The 14,386-nt window shown below is 34.7% G+C and overlaps 1 protein-coding gene across 1 annotated transcript in view; it reads right to left on the minus strand.

Moving 5' to 3' along the window:
* The window catches only part of rasa4 (RAS p21 protein activator 4), a 95,776-nt gene that overhangs the window by 41,239 nt on the left and 40,151 nt on the right, over positions 1 to 14,386 (minus strand). Inside the window, exons 5-8 of the mRNA XM_056458544.1 lie at positions 10,675 to 10,807; positions 4,738 to 4,819; positions 4,519 to 4,653; positions 445 to 536 (exon numbers count right to left, since the gene is read on the minus strand). Of these exons, the coding sequence (XP_056314519.1) occupies positions 445 to 536; positions 4,519 to 4,653; positions 4,738 to 4,819; positions 10,675 to 10,807 (442 nt within the window). The remainder of the gene's footprint in view (positions 1 to 444; positions 537 to 4,518; positions 4,654 to 4,737; positions 4,820 to 10,674; positions 10,808 to 14,386) is intronic.

Below are 14,386 nucleotides of genomic sequence, written 5' to 3' on the forward strand. Positions count from 1 at the left end.
TAGGGACAATGCTCAGGTTCTGCTTAATATGATTGTGCCTGCTACAGCCATGGTACAGCAGCAAAGTTGATAGATTATTATGTTCGAGTTCCTACCCATATTGACCTATAAAATAGCAACTTGTCATTTTCCGTCAATCTTAGTACACAATGTAACTACAGAAGAATCTATTAAAAATAGGAAAACTATATAAACTCTTTTTGAATTTTTTTGAGAGAGATGCTAATGGTCTAATCCGATTTAATGATTTATGCTAAGCTAAGCTAATAGTGCTCCCGCCAGACCTGGAAATTGGCTGAATGGATTCAAAAATATTAAAATCAGTTTAACTGTAGAGGACTTGTAAAATGAGCCTATTTCCAAAAAAGGTGAAGTTTTTGAGAAATAAAGATTACATTATCTGTTCTTTAATTTGATCTCCGCTGTATTTCCAAATAGACTCACTCATATTCGCTGTGTTTAGATTTGTCAGGCCCCAGGCGGAACCAGCCCTCCTCTTGCAGTGCAGACTGAAGCTTATTGATGTTGAACAGGACCTGAAGGAAAACAGAAGCAGCACACGTCAATCGACGTGACAATTAGCTGTCAAAGCAACCGAAGCTAAACACAGCAATTGGGACACTTATTATTGGGTGACAAAGGCAATGTCACAGTGAACATCTGTCAAACAGAGAACAAATTTAATACAATGAAACACTGACCACGCTTCAATTATTTAGGCAACTTCAGGATACGCTGAACTGACAAGTAAGAAATATGTTATAAATGATATATAATGTAAATATGCATGATTCTTATTTAGTTACTGTTTTAGGCTGGATTTAAGATTGGATGCACGTCAATGTACACTGAAAACATTTTTTTTTTGCTTGTTCGAACTAATATTGAAGAGTTCAGATGCAAAAACCTAAATGCCATCTGAAATGTTCTTCTAAAATTAGCTTTTTTTTTGCAAACTCCTGTGTATATGTTTAGTAAATCCACTTTTATGGCAAAAATAGGTTATTTTTATCGCCTTTAAAGTCAATTAAGTCAACAAAAATATTGGAGGCTGAGAAAAATGCTAATTTCTTCTTCATATTTAAAATGAGCTGAGTTTTTTGGGGACAACTTAATTGTTTTATGTTCAATCTACTTAAATTTGTAGATACAATTAAGCTAACTTAATCGATTTGTGTTGGGACAATGTGAACGAATTGTGTGGATCCCTGCATTTTTTTAACCGTGTAGCTTTTCCATTACACTTTATTTATTTTAAAATAAACCCAACAGGCAAAGCAAATTAGTTGAATGAACGTATTTTTCTTTTGTCATTCAAATAGCACAATAATTTTAAAAATGGTTTGTTTTGCACTTCTGTTCACATTCTTCCCAGCATGAAATGGGTCTAAATAATGAGTATGATTGCATTGTGCTTCATCCCGCTGCATTTTCGACCCTGTTGAAATGTATTTTTTTGTTAATGACATTTTGTGTATGAAATTTTTGTTTGAAAATAAATCAAATCAAATCAAATTGTTTGACAGTTTACCTGTTTCATTTACATTTTTGCTCTAAATAAGCCTAAAAACTGAACCTAAACAAAACAATTTTGATTTTGAACGCCTTATTTGAGCCAAGAAAAAGCAGAAATGAAACATAATACTTTATTTATAATAATAATAATAATAATAATAATAATAATAATAATAATAATAATAATTATTATTATTATTATATTATTTACCTGTGTTTATTGGATTTATGATAGCAACATCTAATTACTGTATTTGATGCATTTGGGGTGGGGAAGGGGACATTAATGAGATGTAAAAATGTGTAAACTGATGGTACTATTAAATTATTGAAGAAAATAAAACATTTGAATTATAAAAAAATAATACAGTGCTTGTTGAATAAATTTTATTTTTAATTTCATTCATTTTTCTTCGGCTTAGTCCCTTTATTCATCAGGGGTCATCACAGCAGCATGAACTGCCAACTTATCCAGCATTTGTTTTACACAGCGGATGCCGTTCCAGCTGCAACCCAGTACTGGGAAACATCTATACACACGCATTCACTCACATACACTATGGACAGTTTAGCTTATTCAATTCACCTATAGCGCATGTTTTCGGACTGTGGTGGAAACCGGAGCAACCGGAGGAAACCCAGGCCAACACCTGGGAAACATGCAAACTCCACACAGAAATGCCACCCGGGACTTGAACCAGCAACCTTCTTACTGTGAGGCGACAGTGCTAACCACTGAGCCACTGTGTCGCCATTCATTTTTAATTTATGTTGTACATATGTAACATTCTTTGCGTTCATTGCTTACTCGAGTTTAGTTAGTCATGATGTAAGTTCAGAACAGATGAAGGAAAACTTTCATGACCCTCTTTCTTGAGGATATGCATGCTTGATTATATATAGTCTATACAATAGTTTGACATTATATAGTCTGCATTGGTCATGTAAATTATGATGTTTTATGGCAAATTATGGGTAATGAGCTGTCAATATATATATTTTTGTTATTTTATATTTGTTATTTTTTGTTTATTTCTACTTATACTGTATTACTTTGAACAGAATAGGCTATATTGTTTCACACTTTTAAAAAATGTCAATAAAAATCACTGTTAAACAGCAGAATAAAATGTTTAACATCAGAAATGGAAGGACATCAAGGTGCCAGAATGCATTTTGAAAACATAAATAACTGAAAACACCAGTAAGTCAAAGGCTAAAGAGAACTGTTAATCAGAGATATTTTAAACTGAATAGTTCACCCAAAATGGGAATTCATCCTTTAATTGTCACAAACATATTTCAACACAAAACAAGTTGAAAACTGTTGGAAACATGCAACCATTAACTTCCATAGTATTTTTTCTTCCTGTTACGTAAGTCAGTGGTTACAGTTTTCTAACAATATTTAAAGTATCTTTTGGAAACAGGAATCTCATAAAGGTTTGAAACCACTTGAGTGTGAGTAAATGGTGAGTAAATTTTAGGTTAACTATCCCTTTAATAAATAACAAAAATATCTTTATTTGTGTTCCAGATTAAAGTTATACACCCTGAAAAAAGTGAAACTACTGTGGCTTTCATTTACATGTTTATATTAGATTTAGAGAAAAAATATGGTTCCAGATTTTAACCTCTTTTATTCAATTTGTCTTAAAGCAAAAAACGAACCCCCTAAAAAAATAAAAAACATAGTTTTTCTCAAAGTAGTATTTTTATTTTAAACCAGATGTTTCATCCAAGTCAAAACTATAATTTGAGGGAAATTGATCAATTTAGCTGTAATTAATTAGAGTATTGTTTTTACAAAGCAAACTGTACTTTGATCTGAGTGTAAAAAAAAATCTTGGTGTTTTTTTGTTTGTATAAAGGTTTTTCCATTACAAACAATCTATGCGATAACAAAATAAAAAAATCTAATAAGTGTTATTGTTTATATTAAACAGTAATTTTACTTTGGGTGAATGTCTTTTTTTTCTTGACCATAATAAATATTTTTTATTTAGAATAAATTCTATTAGAAAGACTAAACATTTTAGCTGTAACAAATTGCAGTGACTTTTTAAAGTTGGTACAAAGTATATATATATATATACTTTTTTTTTTAAGTATAATTTCTGTAAATATTTTTGGTTGAACTATCCCAAATGTTAGTGCATCAATCTCTGTGACATAAAACCTATACGTATTGCCCTTACATGAATAGTTACATGGAGAATAAAGTTACATGAATTGCTCAGGTGTGAGTTTTTCACAGACCTCAACAGAGAGTCAAAATCTTGATGGTTCTGTGGATCTCATCTATAAAATCTGACCTTTAATTTGTATTTTCTATTGGATTCAACTCGGGTGATTGGCTGGGCCATTCTACAGCTTGATTTTCTTTCTCTGAAAGCATTAGAGAGTTTCCTTGGCTGTGTTTTGGATTATTGTCTTGCTGAAATGTCCACCCTGGTTTCATCTTCATCATCTTGACAATGTAGATGTTGGACTGAAGCAGCTAATATTAATTTACAATGATGAAGGGCGGAGGGTTGCTGAAGAACTACTGAGAGATTTTAGCTGCTGTCTGGGCTTTCACTGCCTTTCTACACCTTCCTTTCTGCATGTGTTAAATACTTTTTCTCTGCATCATTTCATTTTATTACATAGAACTTAATTTGTGAACTAATTAGATTTGTTCTACTTGCATATATGGATTTCTTTGGTTGTTATCGACATCCTGGGGAAATTTCAAGTCAACAGCACATTTAGAAATATGCTTTCTGAGAAAAACTGTTCAATACTTATTTTCCCCGCTGTGTGTTTCCCACAGAAAGCACAGCATGTGTGTAAAACATGTAGTGAAAACATGGTGACATTTAGGTGAACTTTTCTTTAAAACACACTTTTTTTGTGCTACTTATTTTAATCTTTAAGTTTTATGTTAAATAAGACAAAAGTCATATTCAAAACATCCTCTAATCCAAATCTCTCATTGCTCCAGGAAATGTAGTATTTCACCTTTCCCAGGAAGTCATTTCTGCTGACCAGATCCCAGTCCCACACCTCCACACTCAGTAGACTGTCAGTCAGCGCCTCGTCCAGTTCAAACTCAAAACTCTCGTTCCAGCGAGGATAACAGGACTTTTTAACCACCTGGAGGGAAGCAGAATCATGGTTAACAGACCTTTCTAGTGTGGCAGATAAAATGAGAGGCTTACAGGAGTACTTCATCCTTACCGAGCTCTCATACGTTTTGCCATTGTATCTCACTCGGACAAAAGGATCAGAGGCCCCGTTGCGATCCTTTTTCGCAAGATCTCTAGAAATAAAGCCGAAAGTACATGAAGCTATTAGACGCAAATCCAACCACAGCTTATGAAGATGAAATCTGCCAATCCCCATTTCAGCAGTCCATGCCTGATTCACAGACACTGAGAACATTTTCTTTTTGTGTGTGGCTGTTTATCTGTTTCATTACGTTTGAATTCGGTCACAATATTACTCGTGACTACAGATGAAGTCAAAATAATTAGCCCTCCTTTCTCTTTTTCAAATATTTCCCAAAAGAAATATTTCCTATAATATATTTTCTTCTGGAGAAAGTCTTTAAGCTGAATACTATAGTATCTTGAAAAATATCTAGTAAAATATTAAGTACTGTCACCATCATCAGTCATCATCAACAGGAAGTTGGATATTTTTAGTTTCCTCTGCCTAAAAAGTGCCGATTTTGCCATTTCCAGGCATTGTACTGTAACAAACTCCTCCTAGAGATTTTATCAGATCAACACCAAAATTGTTATTGTTATCTAAAGGCCTTGGCGATGTTATATTGCGAAGATCTAGAGTTTTCGTCGAAGGGCGTGTCCGTGGAGGCCTCGCAAACTTTGACGATTCGCCACGAAAAAGAAAGTTGTTATAACTCAGGCATGCATTATCTGATCTGCCTCAAAATCCCCACATTTGATAACAATCCTTACCTGAACACATTTACATGCCAATTTCTAGTAACAGTTATAGCGCCACCTGCTGGCAACAGAAAGTGACATGTTTTCCACTGTAACAAAATTCACCAAGAAATATCATCAGATTGAATGCAGGTTTTGTCAGTCTAATCTAAAGGACTTTGTGATCCTAAATTGTGAAGATCTAGAGTTTTCATCGCAGGGCATGTCTGTGGTGGACTGACAAAGTTCAGTGTTTCACCACGGAAGAGGAAGTACTTATAACTTTTATACTTATAATGTTCGATCTGCCTGAAAATTCACATTCGATGAGATTCCTCATTCCTGAAGACATTTGCATGCTAATATTGAGTCGCAGTCATAGCGCCGCCTGCTGGCAGAAGGAAGTTTGGCATAAATCTGTGATTTCCCCAAGTTTTTTATATACAGTTAAAGTCAGATTAATTAGCCCCCCTGAATTATTAGCCCCCCTGTTTATTTTTCCCCCCAAATTCTGTTTAAGGGAGAGAAGATTTTTTCAACAAATTTCTAAACATAATAGTTTTAATAACTATTTAATAACTATTAATAACTAATTTCTAATAACTGTTTTCTTTTATTCGTACCATGATGACAGTAAATAATATTTCACTCAATATTTTTCAAGACACTTCTATACAGCTTATAATGACATTTAAAGGCTTAACTAGGTTAATTAGGTTAACTAGGCAGGTTAGGATCATTAGGCAAGTTATTGTATAACGATGGTTTGTTCTGTAGGCAATAAAAAAATAGTTTAAAGGGGCTAATAATTATGACCTTAAAATGGTTTTTAAAAAATTGCCCCTGTGGATACGTCTCCTTTGTATTGGACAACTTTTGCTCCTTATCACACAGTGTTAAATCCTTTCTTTATAATTTAGATGAGTCAAGCATTCAGTTTGCATCAACATGTGAATTATCGGGTTCGTAACTGCTTTTATCAATTGAGAAATACTGTAAAATTTAGGCCAGTAGTGACTTCAGTGGAGATGGAAATGATTAAACTGTACATGCATTTTTATTCTTATTGCAACTCTTTTTTATTTCAAATCTCTTTTATTAGGTTTTCTACATGAAATATCAGTTACAACATTTATTTTATAATTATCCTTCCATGCTGTTGCTAACACTACCCCAAATAAACACTTCCCTCCCTCAACAGCCAATAACTTCCCATTGAAAAATTAAAAAAACACAATTAAATAAAAAAAATGTAATAAAATTATATATATATATATATATATATATATATATATATATATATATATATATATATATATATATATATATATATATATATATATATATATATATATATATATAAGCTGAAAAGTCAAATAAATTATTTAATTAATGAATAAAAAAATTAATTAAATAAAATTTTAAAAAGAAAAAATAAGAATAATAAATATTCATTCATTTTCTTTTCGGCTCAGTCCCTTTATTAATCTGGGGTCGCAACCGCGGAATGAACCGCCAACTTATCCAGCATATGTTTTACGCAGCGGATGCCCTTCCATACACATCCATACACATCCATACACACTCACACTCATACACTACGGACAATTTAGCCAACCCAAATCACCTGCACCGCATGTTTTTGGACTGTGGGGGAAACGGGAGCACCCGGAGGAAACCCACGCAAACACAGGGAGAACATGCAAACTCCTCACAGAAATGACAACTGACCCAGTCAATGCTCGAACCAGCGACCTTCTTGCTTTGAGGAGACAGCACTCCCTACTGCGCCACTGCATCACCCGAATAATAAATATGTATTTATATATTGTTGCTTAGCTTAAGAATCAAGAGAATTAGCTAGCAGATAATCTAAAAAAGGGCACCACACCTTGTCAAAGGTCTTTAAAGAATCAGTAAGTGATAGTCTAATCTTTTCCAATTTAATGCAAGTAAACACTTCGGTAACACTTTATAATAACTACACACTATAAATCATTTACTAAGCATTAGCATCTAGTGAATTCATTATCTGTTAAGCATTAACTCTACATTAATAAACGTTAGTAAGCAGTTTATAACTGCAGCTACAAATGCTGTATTCTTGACTTATAAGCACCTATATAATGTGCTTAATAATTGTATTTTCATACTTAGTTAATGATTTATTTTTCATTACTAAATTAAGTATCGCATTATTAACAAACCATTTGTATTTAAGAGTAGTTGAGGGTTTTTAGGATCATTCAGAATGAGTTAGTAAATGATTAATAAACTATTGAAATCAACATTTATATATGTTATTATTCAGACATATACTAATAGTTAACTAATATGTTATTAAATGCTTTATTAACTCAACTTCATGCAGTTTTGTGACCTAATCTAAAGTGAGGACTATTCATGCTTTATAAATCCCTTGACAATTAAAGGCTTAGAATCAAATGAATAATAATCTTTGCAATCTTTTCTAAAAAATAAAATTACAGTAAAGTTTAAACATTGCCAAATAACAGGAGTGTCGAAATACGACATAAAACTGGATAAAACAACAACAACAATAATAATTTAACAATATAATAAGATGCAATGTTTAAACTCTACAGTTATTTTATTTTAGAGAAGGTTGCAAAGATTTATTTTCCATTTGAAGTACAGTTTTATTTGTGTATCTTTAAATGAAAAGGAATGAATAATGTCATTTTTCCTGTTTAGAATTTAACAGAGCCTTTATTTGTCATTTATAAGGGATTTATAAAGCATAAATAGTCTTCACTTTAGATTAGGTCACAAAACAGGATGAAGTTGAGTTAATAAAACATTTATTAACATACATAGTAACCCTTAACATATGCCTGAATAATAAGACATATAAACTTTGATTTCAGTAGTTTATTAATCATTTACTAACTCATTCTGAATGATCCTAAAAACCCTCAACTACTTTTAAATACAAATGGTTTGTAAATAATGCAATACTTAATTTAGTAATGAAAAATAAATCATTAACAAAGTATGAAAGTACAAGTATTAAGCACATTATAAATATGTTTGTAAGTCAAGAATACAGCATTTGTAGCTGCAGTTATAAACTGCTTACTAACATCTGTTAATGTAGAGTTAATATTTAACAAATAATGAATTCACTAGATGCTAATGCTTAATAAATGATTTATAGTGTGTAGTTATTATAAAGTGTTACCAACACTTCTTTTATCCATACAGCAAAAGAGACGTGTTCCCACTTTAAAAGGATGAGATGTCTTGCTAGTAGAGTAGTTGTAGCTAAAGCCTTTCGGACCATTACTGAAAGATTAGCATCTACTGCCAACCCAAAAATGGCCAGAAGGGGATTTCTAACCAGATCTACGTCGAAGTATTAATTTCTTTACACTGGCTCCCTGTCAAATTGAGAATTGATTTTAGAATTCTTGTAATGGGTTTTAGTGCACTGCATGACCTAAAAAGAGATGTTGAAACCTTACAACTCTAGTAGAAATCTGAGCTCCTCGAACCAGTTCCTGTTAGTTGTTCCTCATTCTAGATTAAAGACAAAAGTAGGATATGCTTTTAAGGTAGTTGCTCACAAATTGTGGAATGTTCTTCTGCTGAAATTGAGACCTGTGAACTCTGTGGACACTTTCAAGAAGCAGCTGAAAACTCGTTTGCTCAAACTTGCCCATGTCTAAATTATTTTTATGTTAAATTACTATTTATTACTTTTAACTGCACTGAAAAAAAGGTACATGTTCAACTTAATTAGTTTGTTCAAATTCAGCTCATATAAATTTTTCAACCACTTACCTTTTAAACAATTAGTAAATCCACTTAGTTTTTAAGTCCTTAATTTATAATTTTGCTGTAAAACACATAGTGACTCTTGTTCATTAAAAGTGCTATAGAATAAAATTATACTTTATTTAATTTTTTATTTATTTATTTATTTTATAAATTTTTTATTTCAAATATTTATTTCTTAAAAGTACTAAGATAATCATTACTGTTGTTGTTTGGTCAAAATAATTTGTGAAAGTTACTTTATTTTTTTAACTCCATTGGAACATAATTTGGGATAGTACAAAGCTCTGAAAAAGCCATGTAAACACACACACCCACACACTTATGGCTGTATTGTAGCGATTTAAGCGCATTTTAAGGACGAAAAATATGCTCTGCGCCCCGGTGCATGGTCTAACAGGGGTGTGCTTATTCTCTTAATGAGTTATGGGTGTGTTTTGAGCATGACGGTCATTAAACCAATAAGAGTCTCATCTTCCATTCCCTTTAAGAGTCAGTCACGTCGCACCATGGTGCATTTGCAATTTACATGGCAGACTTTGTAAGTGGATAAACTGAGCGCTTCACTATTGAGAAAACAGTTAAACAGACCATCTGCAGCGCAAGTATAAAGAACGAGCCTCCTCCATTCGGCCTCTTTCTCTTTACTTTACTTTTACTCTTTACTTTACTCCTTTACATTTGTGGATAAGGAAACGGAGTTGTACACACTCCACTGAAGACATCCATTAGCCTCTCTCTCTCTCTCTCTCTCTCTCTCTCTCTCTCTCTCTCTCTCTCTCTCTCTCTCTCTCCTCTCTCTCTCTCTCTCTCTCTCTCTCTCTCTCTCTCTCTCTCTCTCTCTCTCTTTATATATATATATATATATATATATATATATATATATATATATATATATATATATATATATATATATATATATTACATCCAAACAAACGTTCTTTTGCTATATGCTTCATGTGGTGATGCATTCATCTCCAAAACCCGACAGATGGACAAATCTAAACTAGTTTTATTAAAACAAATATAAATATGCATATAATAAATAATAATATTAAATAATATTAGTAATAATAACATTATACAAATGCAGATTGTCATGAATAAACTGAAAAATGAGCATACTCATGAGTCCACAAAGTGGCGCAAATAGATTTAAACAACGTGACGCAAAACGTGAAAATGACAGTTGCCCTGGTCTAGAAATAGCAACAAATCATGCCAAACACGTCTTGCAAACATACAAAATTCCAAACAAATAGCAAATTAATTTCATCCAGCAGAAACATTTGGTGCTGCAACCAAATAAAATGTTTTATTTTAGTTTTTTTATGTATACTCGTACTTATTTACTTATTTATTTAACGATCTCAAATCTGAAGAACAGCTTGTTTAGATGTATGGCTAAACGATCCTCATAACTTCTCACCTTGCCTCTAGGACCTGGCAGCACAGTTTCCGTGGGATATCTCCATCTCCCAGTACTGAGATCTGGAGGTGAATCTCCCCTTGCACCTCCTCATCTGGGTCAATCTCTGTTAGGTTCATCCATCCATCAACACCTAAACACAAAATGACAAGAAGCTGAAAAAAAGGAGAGCTCATATATCCACCTCTGATGTTCAAATGAATAATTTAGCAGGCAATCAAGTTATGGCAGTGGGCTAAGTTCAAGGACAGAGACCCTAAAGCGGTCTAGTGCACAGGGGCAGGAGTGTTATTATGGCTTCCACTGATCCAGAACATTTCCGTATATCTGCTAACACACACACGCGACCTGATAAGGGAAGGTCAGTAAGTACGTACACACATACAAACACACAGCGGGAAGGCCTACAGCTGGGATAAATGTGATATATTGTGCCCCTCCTCAGGAACTCTAGCTTTAAGAGGCTTAGGGTAATAGAATTAATGGCCTTGCTGTATTTCTACAGAATAAGCTTATGGTAGACCGAGAACATTTACTAACATGATAAATGTTCCAAAAATTTGCATCACAATGTGAAGGACTGACTAAGATTTACTGAATGCAAGTGCACTCACCGGCCACTTTATTAGGTACGCCTGTCCAACTGCTTGTTAACGCAAATTTCTAATCAGCCAATCACAGGGCAGCAACTCAATGCATTTAGGCATGTAAACATGGGCAAGACGATCTGCTGCAGTTCAAACCGAGCATCAGAATGGGGAAGAAAGGTGATTTAAGTTACTTTGAATGTGGCATGGTTGTTGGCTGGTCTGAGTATTTCAGAAACTGCTGATCTACTGGGATTTTCACGCACAACCGTCTCTGTTTACAGAGAATGGTCAGAAAAAGAGAAAATATCCAGTAAGCGGCAGTTCTGTGCAAATGCCTTGTTGATGCCAGAGGACAGAGGGTAATGGCCAGACTGGTTTCAGCTGATAGAAAGAAAGAAACTCAAAAGAAAGAAACTCAAATAACCACTCATTACAATCAAGGTATGCGGAAGAGCATCTCTAAATGCATAACACATCCAACCTTGATGCAGATGGGCTAAAGCAGCTGAAGACCACACCGAGTGCCACTCCTGTCAGGTAAGAACAGGAAACTGAGGCTTCAATTCACACAGGCTCACCAAAATTCGACAATATAAGACTGGAAAAATGTTGGCTAGTCTGATGAGTCTCAATTTCTGCTGCGACATTTGGATGGTAGGGTCAAAATTTGGCGTCAACAACATGAAAGCATGGATTCATCCTGCCTTGAATCAATGGTTCAGTCTGGTGGGGGTGGTGCAATAGTGTGGGGGATATTTTCTTGGCACACTTTGGGCCCATTAGTACCAATTGAGCATAGTGTCAACGCATATTGTTGTATATGAGTATTGTTGCTGACCATGTCCATGCTTTTATGAACACAGTGTAGCTATCTTCAGATGGCTACTTCCAGCAGGATACTGCGGCATGTCAAAGCGTGAATCATCTCAAACTGAATTCTTGAACATGACAATGACTTGTCAAATGGCCTCCACAGTCACCAGATCCCAATCCAATAGAGCACTTTTGGGATGTGGTGGAACAGGAGATTCGCATCATGGATGTGCAGCCGACAAATCTGCAGCAACTGCGTGATGCTATAATGTCAATATGGAATAAAATCTCTGAACCATATTTCCAGTGCCTTGTTGAATCTATGCCACAAAGGATTGAGGCTGTCCTGACAGCAAAAGGGGGTCCAAGGTACTAGTAAGGTGTACCCATTTAAGTGGCCAGTGAGTGTATTTCCATGTATTAATACATTTCCTATAGCTTGTCTATAAAAGCCTGAAGAATGATTTTTATATTAAGGTCTTGGGACATTTTTTTAATTTTTTTTGCTGGCAAAAGTAAACAAATATGGTGTTTAAATACTTGAGAGAGACTCTCTTCTGTTCTATGATCCAACAAACTTATAAATTGTTCAGGATTTGATTGCTGATTGCAGTTTACTTCATGGCCACCGGTGTCGTTAGTAACATAGGTTTGTGAATACTAAATTAAAAGAATAGTTCAGCCAAAAATATAAATTACCTCATCATTTACTCTCCTTTGTGAGGTTTTAAACCTTTTCTGTAGAACATAAAACAAGATATTTCAGTCTGATCTCATGAGGAAATGTAATACGTTTAAGATTTGTCTGTTTAGTGGCCAATTACATACGAAAATGTTCAATTTTAAAAGGAACCATGGCACCAATTTCTACACCTAAACCCAATCGTCAATGGGGATGAGCAAATCTTACACTGCTCAAAAAATAAAAGGAAGATTTAAGAGATGGAGGAGATGGAGTCTACAACCCACACAAGTGGCTCAGGTAGTGCAGCTCATCCAGAATGGCACATCAATGCGAGCTGTGGCAAGAAGGTTTGCTGTGTCTGTCAGTGCAGTGTCCAGAGTATGAAGGCACTACCAGCAGACAGGCCAGTACATCAGAAGACGTGGAGGAGGCCGTAGGAGGGCAACAATCTAGCAGCAGGACTGCTACCTCTGTCAGAGCGCTGTAAAATGACCTCCAGCAAGCCACAAATGTGTCTGCTCAAACGGTCAGAAACAGACTCCATGAGGGTGTTATGAGGGCCCGGCATCCACAGGTGGGGGTTGTGCTTACAGCCCAATACCATGCAGGTTGTTTGGCACTTGCCAGAAAACACCAAGATTGGCAAATTCACCACTGGTGCCCTGTGCTCCTCACAGATGAAAGCAAGTTCACACTGAGTATGCGAAAGAAGTGACAGAGTCTAGTGAACGTTCTGCTGCCTGCAACATCCTCCAGCATGACCGCTTTGGCAGTGGGTCAGTAATAGTGTGGGGTGGCATGTCTTTGAAGGGCCGCACAGCCCTCCATGTGCTCACCAGAGGTAGCCTGACTGCCATTAGGTACACTGTAAAAAAATCCGTAATTTACAACTGGGGTGGCAAAAAAAAAAAGTAAAATAACGGCTGTTGAGTTACAGAAATTTACCGTAAAATAACAGACATTAAATAACAGAAATTTCCTTAAATTTAATTTCTGGTAAATTTTTAAAAATTGTTTAAATTTACTGGTTATTTTACATAAAATTTCTGTAATTTAGCAAACATTATTTTACGTTTTTTTTCCGGGACCCCAGCTGCCGGAAATAAACTGCAAAATTACGGGTTTTTTTTACAGTGTACAGAAATGACATCCTCAGACCCCTTGTAAGAACATATGCTGGTGCGGTTGACCCTGGGTTCCTCCTGATGCAAGACAGTGCTAGACCTCATGTGGCTGAAGTTTGTCAGCAGTTCCTGCAAGATGAAGGCATTGATGCTATGGACTGACCCACCCATTCCCCAGACCTGAATCCAATTGAGCACATTTGGGACAATAAATTTTATTTCCATTGATATTCCATTTGTTGTCAACACATTTACCTACATAAAGAACAAAGTATTTAATAAGAATATTTTATTCATTCAGATCTAGGATGTGTTATTTTAGTGTTCCCTTAATTTTTCTGAGCAGTGTATTAAATTTTAGCAATGAGATTGTACAAACTCATACACTAAATAAAAAAGTTACAAATTGCTGTGAGATTCAATTGAAAAATGAACAGATTGAAAAATGCTGGTTGCTGGGACCTATCGACTTCCATAGCCGGACAAAAATTATTATGAAA

The sequence above is a fragment of the Danio aesculapii genome, chromosome 5, assembly GCF_903798145.1.
Source record: "Danio aesculapii chromosome 5, fDanAes4.1, whole genome shotgun sequence".
Classification (NCBI taxonomy): Eukaryota; Metazoa; Chordata; class Actinopteri; order Cypriniformes; family Danionidae; genus Danio; species Danio aesculapii.